Source organism: Pantherophis guttatus, chromosome 6 (assembly GCF_059756535.1).
Source record: "Pantherophis guttatus breed Tessera chromosome 6, ASM5975653v1, whole genome shotgun sequence".
NCBI classification, from domain to species: domain Eukaryota; kingdom Metazoa; phylum Chordata; class Lepidosauria; order Squamata; family Colubridae; genus Pantherophis; species Pantherophis guttatus.
The window spans coordinates 2,801,998-2,817,500 of record NC_142068.1 but is presented as its reverse complement, the minus strand read 5'-3'; the positions used below and the strand labels follow the sequence as shown (position 1 = coordinate 2,817,500).

The following is a 15,503-nucleotide window of genomic DNA, read 5'->3' as shown; positions in this document are numbered from 1 at the left end:
AGATAGATAGATAGAACTGGATGGATGGATGGATAGATAGATAGATAGATAGATAGATAGATAGATAGATAGATAGATAGATAGATCTGGATGGATGATGGGAGGGAGGGAGGGATGGAGAAGGATAGATAGATAGATAGATAGATAGATAGATAGATAGAACTGGATGGATGGATGGATAGATAGATAGATAGATAGATAGATAGATAGATAGATCGATCGATCTGGATGGATGATGGGAGGGAGGGAGGGATGGAGAAGGATAGATAGATAGATAGATAGATAGATAGATAGATAGATAGAACTGGATGGATGGATGGATAGATAGATAGATAGAGAGAGATAGGTCTGGATGGAGGGATGGAGGGATGGAGATGGAGAAGGATGGATGGATAGAAAGATAGATAGATAGATAGATAGATAGATAGATAGATAGATAGATAAATCTGGAGGGATGGATGGAGGGATGGAGGGATGGATGGAAAAGGATAGATGATAGCTAGATAAATAGCTAGATAGATAGCTAGATAGATCTGGAGGGATGGATGGATAGATAGATAGATAGATGATAGATAGATAGATAGATAGATAGATAGATAGATAGATAGATAGATAGATCTGGATGGATGATGGGAGGGAGGGAGGGATGGAGAAGGATAGATAGATAGATAGATAGATAGATAGATAGATAGTCAGATAGATAGATAGATAGATAGATAGATAGATAGATAGATAGATATAGATAGATAGATAGATAGATCTGGATGGATGATGGGAGGGAGGGAGGGATGGAGAAGGATAGATAGATAGATAGATAGATAGATAGATAGATAGAACTGGATGGATGGATGGATAGATAGAGAGAGAGAGAGAGATAGGTCTGGATGGAGGGATGGAGGGATGGAGATGGAGAAGGATGGATGGATAGAAAGATAGATAGATAGATAGATAGATAGATAGATAGATAGATAGATAGATAAATCTGGAGGGATGGATGGAGGGATGGAGGGATGGATGGAAAAGGATAGATGATAGCTAGATAAATAGCTAGATAGATAGCTAGATAGATCTGGAGGGATGGATGGATAGATAGATAGATAGATAGATAGATAGATAGATAGAACTGGATGGATGGATGGATAGATAGATAGATAGATAGATAGATAGATAGATAGATAGATAGATAGATCTGGATGGATGATGGGAGGGAGGGAGGAATGGAGAAGGATAGATAGATAGATAGATAGATAGATAGATAGATAGATAGTCAGATAGATAGATAGATAGATAGATAGATAGATAGATAGATAGATAGATAGATCGATCTGGATGGATGATGGGAGGGAGGGAGGGATGGAGAAGGATAGATAGTTAGATAGATAGATAGATAGATAGATAGATAGATAGATAGATAGAACTGGATGGATGGATGGATAGATAGATAGATAGAGAGAGATAGGTCTGGATGGAGGGATGGAGGGATGGAGATGGAGAAGGATGGATGGATAGAAAGATAGATAGATAGATAGATAGATAGATAGATAGATAGATAGATAAATCTGGAGGGATGGATGGAGGGATGGAGGGATGGATGGAAAAGGATAGATGATAGCTAGATAAATAGCTAGATAGATAGCTAGATAGATCTGGAGGGATGGATGGATAGATAGATAGATAGATAGATGATAGATAGATAGATGATAGATAGATAGATAGATAGATAGATAGATGATAGATAGATAGATAGATAGATAGATAGATAGATAGATAGAGTGAAAAGAGGAACCTGCCTAGAATCCCTGTGTAGCCACAAAGTCCAACCTCCCTTAAGTGCTGTTGGTCCTGATCCAACACTTAACAGGTGCAGATGGATTTTAGCAGTAAATCAGTTTAATGGCTCCTCCATGTCTGGACTTGTGCCCCCAACAGAAAAGTCCCATCAGAGCTCTGGACCTCACCCCCCCTCCCTGCCATACATTCCCCCCCCCACTCCAATTCTCCCCAAGAGCTTTACCTTGAACCTGCCCGAATCCTGAGCTGCGACAACGGTGATAATCTGGTGGGACAGCAGGATGAGGAGGGGCACGAGGCAGGAGGCAGCAGGAATGGTTAGGAGCACCCTGTCCCAGATGATCCTGTTAAGGTTGGTGTGGGAGAAGAGAGGATGCCGAGGGGCAGAGTTGGGGGGTGGGTGGGCTGCCTGGAGGTGGGGGGGGGACGCAGTCCCTGAGCTCAAACTTTGGGAAACGAGGACCTGGATGGGAGCTCCAGAGGTCAATTGGGATCCCTGCAGAAAAGATGCTTCAGCCAGTTAACAGAATCACAGAGTTGGAAGGGACCTCGGAGGTCTTCTAGTCCAACCCCTTGCTCATCCAGGAAACCTTATATCATTCCAGACAAATGGCTGTCTAGTCTCTTCTTAAAAAACCTCCAGCGTTGGAGCATTCACAACTTCTGGTGGCAAGGTGTTCCACTGATTAATTGTTCTAACTGTCAGGAAATTTCTCCTTAGTTCTAGGTTGCTTCTCTCCTCAATGGGTGATTAGGGGCTTGGCTGTGCTAGGCTGTGCCCCTAACCAATCAGAACACACCTCCACCCAATCAGAACACAGCCAAGTTCCCACCCAATCAGCTCACACCCCCACTAGCAGTTAAAAGGAAGAGACAGCTGCGATCTCACATTGCTCCTGGAAGCACGAAGCCGAGAACACCAGCCTGAAGATGACGAATGAGACTTCGTCGAAACGTCGCCAAGACACTTCCATTTTTACGTGGGAGAAGACCCGAATAACCAAAGACCTACATACAAACACCCGCGAAAACCTGAGAAAACATATATATATATATATATATATATATATATATATATGCACAACAGCAACACAGCTCACCAGCTCAAATCCCCCTGCTACTCAGACTAACCCGAGCACAACCAAGCCCCCACCCAAACAGAACACACCCCCATCCAATCAGAGCACAGCCAACCCCCCATCCAATCAGAGCACAGCCAAACCCCCATCCAATCAGAACACACCACCACCCAATCAGAACACAGCCAAGCTCCCACCCAATCAGTTCCCACCTCCACTGGCAGTTAAAAGGAAGAAACAGCTGCGATCACACACATTGCTCCTAGAAGCACGAAGCCAAAGACACCAGCCTGAAGATGACGAATGAGACTTCGTCGAAACGTTGCCAAGACACCTCCAATTTTACGCGGGAGAAAACCCGAATAACCAAAGACCTACATACAAACACCCGCGAAAACCTCAGAAAACATATATATATATATATATTTGAAATCAAGATGATGCAATCGAAGTTCCACCTGCTTTTCTTTACCCACATTATATAAAATTTATTTTTATTCACTGGCCACCATCTTGACTTTTTTGACCTCAACGGCCCTGGCCAACGTGGGGACAAGAGAGGCTAAAAAAAAAAAAAGGAGGACTGGTTTCGGGGGCCAAGGATACGTGCAGATCTTCTCCACGCCGAAGGGCTCCTGGGAGTTGAGGGCCAGGTAGGTGAAGCAAGCCAGGAGCACCACCAGGTCGTAGCTGGTCAGGAAGAAGATGAACAATAGGAAGAAACGGAAGTTGTGGCAGCCGATGCAATTGTTCACCCACAGGCAGTGATGGTCGAATTCCTGCGTCGGCGCCCAGAAAGAGAGGGGAGGGGGTGAGAAAATTGACATAGGGGGGAGGGTTTATAGAGAGAGGGAGCTGGGCTATAGGGCCCTCTCTCACTGCATTCACCCAACGTACAAAAAGCCAGTTCAGTATAGTAGTTAAGGCAACAGGCTGGAAAGTGAGACACTGGGAGTTCTAGTTCCATGTTAGGCATGAAAGCCAGCTGGGTGATTTAGGGCCAATCACCAGGAGACAGTGAGTTCTAGTCCCGCCTTAGTCATGAAAGCCAGCTGGGTGACTTTGGGCCAATCACCAGGAGACGGGGAGTTCTAGTTCTACCTTAGGCATGAAAGCCAGCTGAGTGACTTTGGGCCAATCACCAGGAGACAGTGAGTTCTAGTCCTGCCTTAGGCAGGAAAGCCAGCTGGGTGACTTTGGGCCAATCACCAGGAGATGGGGAGTTATAGTCCTGCCTTAGGCACGAAAGCCAGCTGGGTGACTTAGGGCCAATCACCAGGAGATGGGGAGTTATAGTCCTGCCTTAGGCAGGAAAGCCAGCTGGGTGACTTAGAGCCAATCACCAGGAGACGGGGAGTTCTAGTCCCGCGTTAGTCTTGAAAGCCAGCTGGGTGACTTAGGGCCAATCACCAGGAGACGGTGAGTTCTAGTCCCGCCTTAGTCATGAAAGCCAGCTGGGTGACTTAGGGCCAATCACCAGGAGATGGGGAGTTATAGTCCTGCCTTAGGCAGGAAAGCCAGCTGGGTGACTTAGAGCCAATCACCAGGAGACGGGGAGTTCTAGTCCCGCGTTAGTCTTGAAAGCCAGCTGGGTGACTTAGGGCCAATCACCAGGAGACAGTGAGTTCTAGTCCCGCCTTAGTCATGAAAGCCAGCTGGGTGACTTGGGGCCAATCACCAGGAGATGGGGAGTTATAGTCCTGCCTTAGGCAGGAAAGCCAGCTGGGTGACTTTGGGCCAATCACCAGGAGATGGGGAGTTATAGTCCTGCCTTAGGCACGAAAGCCAGCTGGGTGACTTAGGGCCAATCACCAGGAGATGGGGAGTTATAGTCCTGCCTTAGGCAGGAAAGCCAGCTGGGTGACTTAGAGCCAATCACCAGGAGACGGGGAGTTCTAGTCCCGCGTTAGTCTTGAAAGCCAGCTGGGTGACTTAGAGCCAATCACCAGGAGACGGGGAGTTCTAGTCCCGCCTTAGGCATGAAAGCATGAAAGGTGACTGACTCCCTGTAGGAGGTCACTGCAGATGGTTGATCTTAGCTAGCAGCTTCAGACTTGAGACCACCAGGAAATGCATTGGGAGTCCTTGACTTATAACCATAATAGAGCCTGGCCATCACGGTTGTAGGTTGTGACAGTTGTAAAGCGGGTCACCCACATTTCCGACTTGATTTTCTAACCTTTTTTAAACAATGGTTGTTAAGCAAATGTTGCGGTCGTAAAGCGAACACTGCAGTCATTAAGTGAACCAATTGTTTTATTACGGGCTGGTTTTGCCAAAGAACGGAAGTTCAGGTAGTCCTCAACTTACGACCACAACGGAGCCCAAAATTTCCGTTACCAAGCAAGACTGGTCTTGCCCCATTTTATGACTTTTCTTGCTAAGTGAATCACTACAGCTGTTAAGGGAGTCACGCGGTTGTTAAGCGAATCTGTCTCCCCCGTCGACTTTGCTTGTTGGAAGGTCGCAAAAGGGGAAATCACATGACCCCGGGACACTGCGACTGTCATAAATGCGAGACAAGCGTTCTGAATTTAGATCACGTGACCCTGGGGATGCTGCAAATGGTCGTAAGTGTGAAAACCGGTCGTAAGTCCGTTTTCCGTGTGCCGTTGTAACTTCGAACGGTCACTAAACGAACGGTCGTAAGTGGAGGACTACCTGCAATCGCACACACCCTCTGGGAGGAAAGGTGTTTGGAGGAATTGTGTGTTTGTGTGTTTGTGTCTTCCTGCCGTACTTTACCTCCACACAAATGTTGCACCAGCGACAATGGAAAGTGTGCGGCAAGCAGTACAGCTGGCAATTGTTGCACCAATGTTGCTGGGGGCTGCCCAGTGTGTTGGCCTGGTTCTCCAGCTCTTCTTCGATGCCTTGGGAGGGAAGGAAAGGAGACCACAAGGTGTGAAAACTGGCTCTCCTTGCGCCCGCCAGTGTGACTGTGTCTTTGTGCTACGCAAGGAGTTCACACACACACAAAAGAGACACACAAAAACAGCTTTAAAAAGAAAGACGAACACCAACAGATGAAGAAGTGATAAAAAAAAAGTTTTAGAATGTGCTGAGATGGACACGTTAACGAAAGAAAATAAAGAAAAAGAAGAGACAGATTACTATGCAATTTGGAATAAACGGTATGAATGGCCTGAGAGCAGAAAGAAAGAACAACACAAATAGGGGAGAAGATAAAATGTAAAATATGTATGTAACATATATATATTTATATGTTTTTGCAAGTTTTGGGGTATTCGGGTCTTTTCCCGTGTAAGATTGAGAGTATCTTGGCGACGTTTCGACGAGGTCTCACTCGTCATCTTCAGGCTGGTGTCTTCGGCTTTGTGCCTGTGCAAGGAAAGCGTGATCGGAGCTGCCGTCTCTCTATAAATACTGGTGGGGAGGTGTGGAGTGCTGGCTTTGTTGTTGTAAGCGGGTTGGTTGGCTGTGTTGTTACATCTTGGTTAGTTGATGGAGTTGATGTTTGCAGATTAGTCGGCTGTTTCGTAACATCCTGTGTGGGCGAAATCCTAGCTGTGTGCCCATTAGTCTTTTGTGTTGTAATGACCTGGGTAATGGGTTGTGTGTGGTAGCATCCTGAGCTCTAGTGTTGTGACATCCTGAGTCCTGTGCTGCAACATCCTGGGTAGTTGGCTGTGTTGTAACATCCTGAGCTTCAGTGTTGTAACAAGAGAGTGGGACCTCGTCGAAACATCGCCAAGATACTCTCAATCTTACACGGGAAAAGACCCGAATACACCAAGACATGCATATATATATACAGATATATGTTTTCTGAGGTTTTCGCGGGTGTTTGTATGTAGGTCACACACATTGCTCCTAGAAGCACGAAGCCGAGAACACCAGCTTGAAGATGACGAATGAGACTTCGTCGAAACGTTGCCAAGACACCTCCGATTTTAAGCGGGAGAAGACCCGAATAACCAAAGACCTACATATACATACATACATACATACATACATACATACATACATACATACACTGTATATATAATATATATATTTTAGCTAATTGTTTTAAAGGGAAAAAAAGTTAAGCATTAATGGGTTTTTCAGGCATCTGAAACAAATATATAGAAATGTATAACATTAAGGCTATTAGGATGAAAAAATATATTGTAATCAATCGAAAAGGGGACAATGAAGAAAATGAAACAAGCGGAAAGCAGACCTTTTTAACACTTGTTAAAAAGAGGATATATTTATATGTTGTATGTTATGTGTTTGTCAGAATGTGTGGTAATAAAACAATAAAACTTTAAAAAAAGAAAGAAAGAAGAAAACTCCACGGATGAGGCAGCTGCTGATATCTTTTGCATTTTTGTATTTTATATTATAAACTAATAATAATAATAATAATAATAATAATAATAATAATAATAATAATAATAATATTTTTCTATAAGTCCATTCTGCACCTCCTCTTTGGCATATAGTTTAGTATAATAGTCCACAAAAGCTTCTTTAATTAATTTTTGTTGAAAAATTTCTTTCCCTCCAATATCAATACTATCAATAGTCCGTATACTTTGTTTTTTCCTAAATGTGTAAGCCAACCATCTGCCCGGTTTATTAGCGTTACAAAATGTATTGTGCTTCGCATATTGTAAGTTTGTTGCAACTTGTTCCGCCATAAGCATTTGGAATTGGTCTTTCAAAAGTTTTATAGCACCGCATATTCTTTCATCTGTTGGATTTTTAATAAGTAACTGTTCTTTATTCTTTATTTCTATTTCCAATTCAGATCTTTTCTTTTGTCGAAACAGTCTATGTTTAGAGTTCATGTAGATAAGTACCCCTCTCATATAAGCTTTACTTGCGTCCCACACAATTTCTATTGGGGTACCTTTATTCAAATTTATTTCAAAAAATTCTTTCAGATGCTTTTTAAGTTCTGTTGTGTTTTTTTCATATCTAAACAAGTTCTCATTTAATCTCCAAGAACGTCTCTCAACCTTATCCATCTCAATTTCTATCCATACTGGGCTATGGTCAGTCAAAATTCTTGGAAAAATCTTTGTTCTTTTTGTCTTGACAAGTAAATCATCTGACAACAAAATAAAATCAATCCTAGAGAAGGATCTATGTCTATCTGAATAAAAAGTATAATCCAGTTCTTTTGGATTATGTATTCTCCAAATATCTTTTAGTTCCAAATCTTCTTTCATATCAAAAAAGGTCTGAGGTAACCTAATCCTAGATTTCGCTGAACTTCTTTTGTCTAATTTAGAGTCTATTACTCCATTCCACTCCATTTTATTTAAACGATAAAAGAGTTACAAAAATTACTGATCAACAAAAGGAAAGAATGAATTATCCTATAACAGAGGAGGAGATAATAGTAGCAATTAAACAGCTAAAAACAGCCAAAGCTCCTGGCACGGATGGCTTGACCGCAGTGTATTACAAAACTTTGCAAGCCGAAATGGTGGAACAACTCAGAGATTTATTTTGCAATATTCAACAAGGGGGTAAAATACCCCCATCATGGACAACAGCTTACATATCTTTGATACCAAAAGAACAAGTTGGTCCTAAAAAACCAGAGAACTACAGACCAATATCTCTTTTGAATACAGATTACAAAATCTATGCGAAAGTACTAGCCAACAGGTTGATGCCAGTAATCCAAAAGGTGATTCATGATGATCAAGCGGGATTTATCGAGGGCAGACACATGAAGGATAATGTAAGGCAAGTAATAGATTTATTGGAATATCTTGAGAAGAATAAACAGATTCCTGCAGTGCTGGTCTTTTTGGACGCAGAGAAGGCCTTTGATAGAGTGGATTGGAATTTTCTACTAAAGACTTTAAAAAAGATGGATTTTGGGGATCAATTTATACAGGCGATTTCAGCAATTTATCAAGAGCAAAAGGCACAGATCATTATTAATGGAAGTTTGACAACAGAGTTTAAAATTGAAAAAGGAACAAGACAGGGATGTCCGTTGTCCCCACTTTGATTTATTTTAACACTAGAAGTCTTGCTAAATACAATACGGGATTCTAATATCTTGAGAGGTATAAAGATTAGGCAAGAGGATTACAGAATAAAGGCATTTGCAGATGATCTGGTTGTTACCCTATCACAACCAATGGAATCAATAATCCTGATGAAGGACATTATACAAGACTATGGTAAAGTTTCAGGTTTTAGATTGAATCCAAAAAAGACTAAAATGATAGCTAAAAACATGACACAAGATCGTAAACATGAGCTTGAAAGGAGGGCAGGTTTTGAGACTGTACCTAAGGTAAAATATCTAGGAGTTCAGATTGCAGAATCAAATATGAAATTGTTTCAAAATAACTATGAGGTGTTGTGGCGAGAGGTGCAGAAAGACTTGGAGACTTGGAAAAAACTGCAGCTGTCTCTACTTGGAAGAATAGCGGCAGTTAAGATGAACATTTTGCCAAGATTTCTTTTTTTGTTTCAAATGATTCCGGTGCTTAAAAGTGATAAACATTTGAAAGTCTGGCAAACTGGAGTCAATAAGTTTGTCTGGAATGAGAAAAAGCCGAGAGTGAAATTGAAAATTATGCAAGATGTTCCAGAAAGAGGAGGTCTTAAACTTCCAAACCTACAGTTATATTATGATGCAGCAGCTTTAACTTTAACAAGTGATTGGTTTGGAAGGAAAAAGGCTGGAATATTGAATGCAGAAAGTTTTGATCTTGAATTTGGATGGCATGCTTACTTATTTTATGATGACAAAGTTGATAAAGTATTTAAAAGTCATATACTTAGAGACTCTTTGATGAGAGTTTGGAAGAAGCACCGATTCAAATGGGATTATAAAATACCGCTATGGCTGGATCTTGGTCATATTTTGTGGAATACAAATATAATGTCACTCGGGGGGTTTTTATACAAAGAGGTTCTTTTTACAGATGCGGGCAGATGGCAGCTGAAGACATTGCAGACACTGTTGGACGAAGGGATTAATTTAACATGGTTACAATATAATCAATTACAATTGAGATGGAAAGAGGACCAAAAAACTGGTATTATGTTGCATGAGGAAGAATTGGTTAGACATATAAGAGAGAAAGGTCCAATGCATATCAAAAGGCTTTATAATGTTTTGCTAGAAAGGGATTCAGAAACTGAATTAGTTAAAGATTGTATGATTAAGTGGGCACAAAATTTTGAAGAACCAGTGATGTTGGAAACATGGGAAAAAATTTGGGTTCAGAATGTTAAATTTACACAGTCGCAGAACCTGAGGGAAAATTTCTATAAAATGTTTTATAGATGGCATTTAGATCCCAAAAAGTTGTCATGTATGTATCCTAATGTTCAGCCAAAATGTTGGAGATGTGAATGTATGGATGCTACGTATTATCATGTTTGGTGGACCTGTAGGAAAGTTAAGGCATTTTGGATAAAAATTTGGTGGGTCATGCAGAATGTTTTGAAGAAAAAAATTCAATTCTCTCCACAATTGTTTTTATTGGGTATAGTTAAGGGTTTTACATTGGGTGAAACAAAATTGATATTGTATATGATAACAGCAGCAAGATTGTTGATAGGTAAATACTGGAAAAATGAAGCTTTGCCCACTATTGAGGAATGGACTTTGAAGATGGCCAGTTTTGCAGAGATGGCGAAGATTTCAGCATATTTAAAAGATTGTTCACAAGAGACTTATGAATGGGAATGGAAAAGGTGGATAGAATATGTTCAGAACAAATATCAAACTAGAAAGTATCAAATAGCTTTTATTTGAAAATAATGTATTAGAAATATTTTAATGTAATGAGGGTAAAAAGAAAAACTATAAAGGGGAGGGAGGGGTTCAAGTTTTTACATAAGTGTTATATTAAGGGGTTTTTTGGGGTTGTTTTTTTTTTATATCTTTCTTTACCAGTTATGAGTATATTATAGGGAAGTCTGGGGGGGGGGAAGGTTAGGGAGGGTTAGGGAGGTTGGGAAGTTTGGGGGGGGTGGGGGGGGAAAAGGGGTGAAAATGTAATTGTAAAACTTTTGCAATAATAATAATAATAATAATAATAATAATAATAATAATAATAATAAGAATGTCTGTTTTTCCTCCCAGCGCCTAGCCAGCTGGGTGCAGGGATGAATTTACTGGGTTGCCTCTGGGCAGGGCTGAGTTCAAGTCCTCCCACAGCCTTGGAGGCATGTGAAGTGAGCTTGGGCCAATCTCGTTTCTCTTCTCAGCCCAGCCTACCTGACAGGGTTGTTGTGTACTGGACGATATGATGAGGGAGGGCGACTTGCATCACTTCTACGGGTAGTTCTCGACTTACAAGAATTCGTTTAGCGACCGCTCAAAGATACAACAGCACTGGAAAAAGGGACTTATGACCATTTTTCACACTTACGACTGCTGCAGCCTCCTTACAATCACGTGATCAAAATTCAGACATTTGGCCACTGACTTGTATTTACGATGGTTGCAGCATCCAGGGAGTGGATGAGGTGTCACACCATCCCCTTTTGCGACCTTCTGACGAGCCAAGGCAATGAGGAAGCCAGATTCACTTAAGGACCTTGTTAAGTGACAGTGATTCACTTAACAACTGTGGCAAGGAAGGTCGTAAAATGGGACACACAACCCACTTAACAACTGTCCTGCTTGGTTGGCCTCAATTGTGGTTGTAAGTCGAGGATTACCTGCTCAAGAGCCTTGGTAGCGCAGCAGACTAAAGAACTGTTAAGTAGCGCCAGCTGCCTGCAATTACTGCGAGTTCGAATCTCACCAGGCTCAAGGTTGACTCAGCCTTCCATCCTTTCGAGGTAGGTAAAATGAGGACCCGGTTTGTGGGGGCAATAAGCTGACTTTGTATAAAAAAAGAACACCGCTTGGGGGGGCCCAAAAAGCCCTACTAAGCAGGTATATACAAAAGAATGAAGGCTATTGCTTAACGCACTGTAAACCGCCCTGAGTCTCCGGAGAAGGGCGGCATATAAATCGAACCAATAAATAGATAGATAGATAGAGAGAGAGAGAGAGAGAGAGAGAGAGAGATAGATAGATAGAGAGATAGATAGATAGATAGATAGATACATAGATAGATAGATAGATAGATAGATAGATAGATAGATAGATAGATAGATAGATAGATAAATAAATAAATAAATAAATAAATAAATAAATAAATAAATAAATAAATAAATAAATAAATAAATAAATAAATAAATAAGAAATGGCAGTCATCAGTGGCAGGATAATCTGGTTTTCATCCGGATGGAAGAATTTATGAATCCTTTTTATCCATTTCAGACTCTTTGAGGAAAGTGGAATAATTTTTTGGGGCTAACAGTGGATGAAGAGTGGAAGAGGAGCACCCCAGACCAGAGTCTGCCCCAAAGAAGAGGGGGGCAAATTATTCTCCAAAGCACAAGAAGGCAAGACAAGAAACAATGGTTGGAAACTAATCAAGGAGAGAAGCAACCTGGAATTAAGGAGAAATTTCCTAACAGTGAGGACAATTAACCAGTGGAACTGCTTGCCACCAGAAGTTGTGGTTGCTCCATCACTGGAGGTTTTTTAAGAAGAGTCTACTCTAGACAGTCACTTATCTGAAATGGTAGGTTCTCCTGCTTGAGCAGGGGGCTGGACTAGAAGACCTCCAAGGTCCCGTCCAACTCTTGTCATTTTACCTGTATTGAACAAAGATAGGGAACACTCTGCCTTACCTTTATGGAGGATTCCCGTGTCTGTGAAACTGGTGAGGCAGAAGTAAAGGATGGTTGGGATGAGAAGGTTGCCACAAATGATGGGAAAAGCCCAGGAGACATTCAGGCCCAGCCAGGTGCCCCTGAGGACAGCAAAGGACATCGTGGGTCTCTCACACGCTGGACTCCCACAACCGCAGCAACTTCTCTTTAGCACACGGTCCCTAACCCGCTAAGCTGAAGTCCACCTGAAGAATGTCCCAGAATTCCCAGAAGGTGGCCCTCAACTCCCAGAATTCCCAGGAAGTGGACGTCAACTCCCAAAATTCCCACAAGGTGGCCCTCAACTCCCAGAATTCTCAGGAAGTGGATGTCAACTCCCAGAATTCCCAGAAGGTGGACCTCAACTCCCAGAATTCCCAGAAAGTGGATCTCAACTCCCAGAATTCCCAGAAGGTGGACCTCAACTCCCAGAATTCCCAGAAGGTGGACCTCAACTCCCAGAATTCTCAGGAAGTGGATGTCAACTCCCAGAATATCCAGAAGGTGGCCCTCAACTCCCAGAATTCCCAGAAGGTGGACTTCAACTCCCAGAATTCCCAGAAAGTGGACCTCAACTCCCAGAATTCCCTAGCCAGCCATACTCAGCTCAACCCAGCTGAGAGAACGCCAAGGACCCCCAGTTGTTGTCGTCTTCTTCTTCTTCTTCTTCTTCTTCTTCTTCTTCTTCTTCTTCTTTTTCTTCTTCTTCTTCTTCTTCTTCTTCTTCTTCTTCTTCTTCTTCTTCTTCTTCTTCTTCTCCTCCTCCTCCTCCTCCTCCTCCTCCTCCTCCTCCCCCTCCTCCTCTACATATGCCCCTCTCCCTCCTAGCACTGATGATGTTACCTAGTTGGGTCATGAAAGGTCTGCAAGAAAACCACCAAGCTTAGAGAAGCACCTAGGTTTCCCACAGTCCTCCTCCTCTTTCTCCTTCTCCTCTTCCTCCTCCTCCTCCTCTCCCCGAACCCCCCTGCCTCCTAGCACTGATGGTATTACCAAGTTGGGTCACGAAACGTCTGCCAGGAAACGACCAATCTCAGAGAGCACCCAGGACCCTATTCCCCCTTCATCCATCCATCCATCTGGAGGCCGCCGGAGGAAGGAAAGATGCGCGCGGCTTCTCCATACTCACGGGAAAGTGAAAAAGAGGCAGCTCAGCGCCACGAGGGTGCTGAAGTGGAAAGAGGCGAAGGATCCCGAAACGAGGGGGTGGCAGCCATCCCTGCCGGACGCCATGTCTGGAGGAAGAGAGAGAGAGAGAGAGACCCCGGGAAGCTCTTGGCCCAAGCCAAGTGGGGACCCAATGGGAGGCGGTTGTCGTGGCGAGGCGGTGACAATGGCCGGAGGAGGGGAGGGGGCGGGGGTCTCTTCTGCTCTGGAATGTTACTGGGTGGCAGTTGGAGAAGATGGTGGGACCTAGTAGAGGTCTCCTGCACGAGCAGGGAGGGGTTGGACTGGATGACCTCCAAGGTCCCTTCCAACACTCTTACTGTTACTGACCGCAGGGAGCGATTTGATGGGTGCTGTCCCATCAATTTGTGGCCTGGATCTGGCGTGGAGCTGATTTGACAGGCAGACTTCTCTCCCTTTGCAAAGGGGGTTCTTGGCTCACCCCAAAATCGGAATCTCCACGTCATTCAGGCCAAGCCAAAACAACAACAACAACAACATTTATTAAAGGGATTCTTCAGACATTTATTTATTAGGAGAAACTTCCCGGCAGTGAGAACAATTAACCAGTGGAACGACTTGCCACCAGAAGTTGTGAATGCTGCAACACTGGGAGTTTTTAAGAAGAGATTGGATAACCCTTTTTCTCAAATGGTGTAAGGTCTTCTGTCTGAGCAGGGGGCTGGACTAGAAGACCTCCAAGGTCCCTTCCAACTCCATTATTCTGTTAATCAGCGGAACAACTTGCCACCAGAAGTTGTGAATGCTCCAACACTGGGAGTTTTTAAAAAGATGTTGGATAACCATTTGTCTGAAGTGGTGTAGGGTTTCCTGCCTGAGCAGGGGGTTGGACTAGAAGACCTCCAAGGTCCCTTCCAACTCTGTTATTCTATTCTATCAAGATGTATTCTTTTGATAAAATACAGATATTGTCCGACTTACGGCCATTTGTTTGGGGACCGTTGAAAGCTACAACGGCACTGAAAAAAGGGACTTATGACCGTTTTTCACACTTACGACCGTTGCAAGATCCCCGTGGTCACATGATCGAAAGTCAGACCCTTGGCCACTGACTCATATTTACGACGGTGGCAGCGTCACTTAACAACCGTGTTACTAACCGAACAACCGCGGTGATTCGCTCAAACAGCGACGTCAAACAAGGTCGTAACATGGGGCAAAACTCCCGTCATTGTCTCACTTAGCAACTTAGAAGTTTGGGGCACAATTTTGGTCGTAAATCGAGGACTACCAGCAGGATTTTTTTTAAAAATGATATTTTACAGTAATATCTGTATATTACTGATATACAGTATCAGTATGATACTGTGATATCCTGATCACAAAAATATATTTCTTAGGAAACCCGTAACCATGAAATAAAGTAGATTTCCTCCTCTATATTTCTCTTTTGTTTTCTTTAGCATTGGTTTTTATTGTTATTTTTTGAATTTGGGTTTCTGCTGTTTTTTTTTTTCTTTGAGATTAAAGATTGTGCTGTTAATAATAATAATAATAATAATAATAATAATAATAATAATAATAATAATAATAATTTTATTTCTATACCGCCCTTCTCCCAAAGGACTCAGGGCAGTGTACAGCCAATTTAAAAACACAGGACACAACAATGATTAAAAATTAAAATAATTAAATAGATTTGGCCGATTTAAAACCCCAAAATTGGTTGTGTGTTGCACACTTACGTCGCAGCAGCGGCTGCAGTGCAGAAGGCGGCTGGGAGGAATCTGCAACGGAGAT

At 42.6% G+C, this 15,503-nt stretch overlaps 1 protein-coding gene across 1 annotated transcript in view; it reads right to left on the bottom strand.

Annotated features, from left to right (window-relative positions):
* Positions 1 to 13,908, bottom strand: part of ZDHHC19 (zDHHC palmitoyltransferase 19) — a 21,955-nt gene extending 8,047 nt beyond the window's left edge. The window contains exons 1-5 of the mRNA XM_087872180.1: positions 13,705 to 13,908; positions 12,555 to 12,676; positions 5,616 to 5,743; positions 3,477 to 3,649; positions 2,015 to 2,120 (exon numbers count right to left, since the gene is read on the bottom strand). Of these exons, the coding sequence (XP_087728306.1) occupies positions 2,015 to 2,120; positions 3,477 to 3,649; positions 5,616 to 5,743; positions 12,555 to 12,676; positions 13,705 to 13,808 (633 nt within the window). The 5' untranslated portion in view covers positions 13,809 to 13,908. The remainder of the gene's footprint in view (positions 1 to 2,014; positions 2,121 to 3,476; positions 3,650 to 5,615; positions 5,744 to 12,554; positions 12,677 to 13,704) is intronic.
* Positions 13,909 to 15,503: the final 1,595 nt, after the last annotated feature.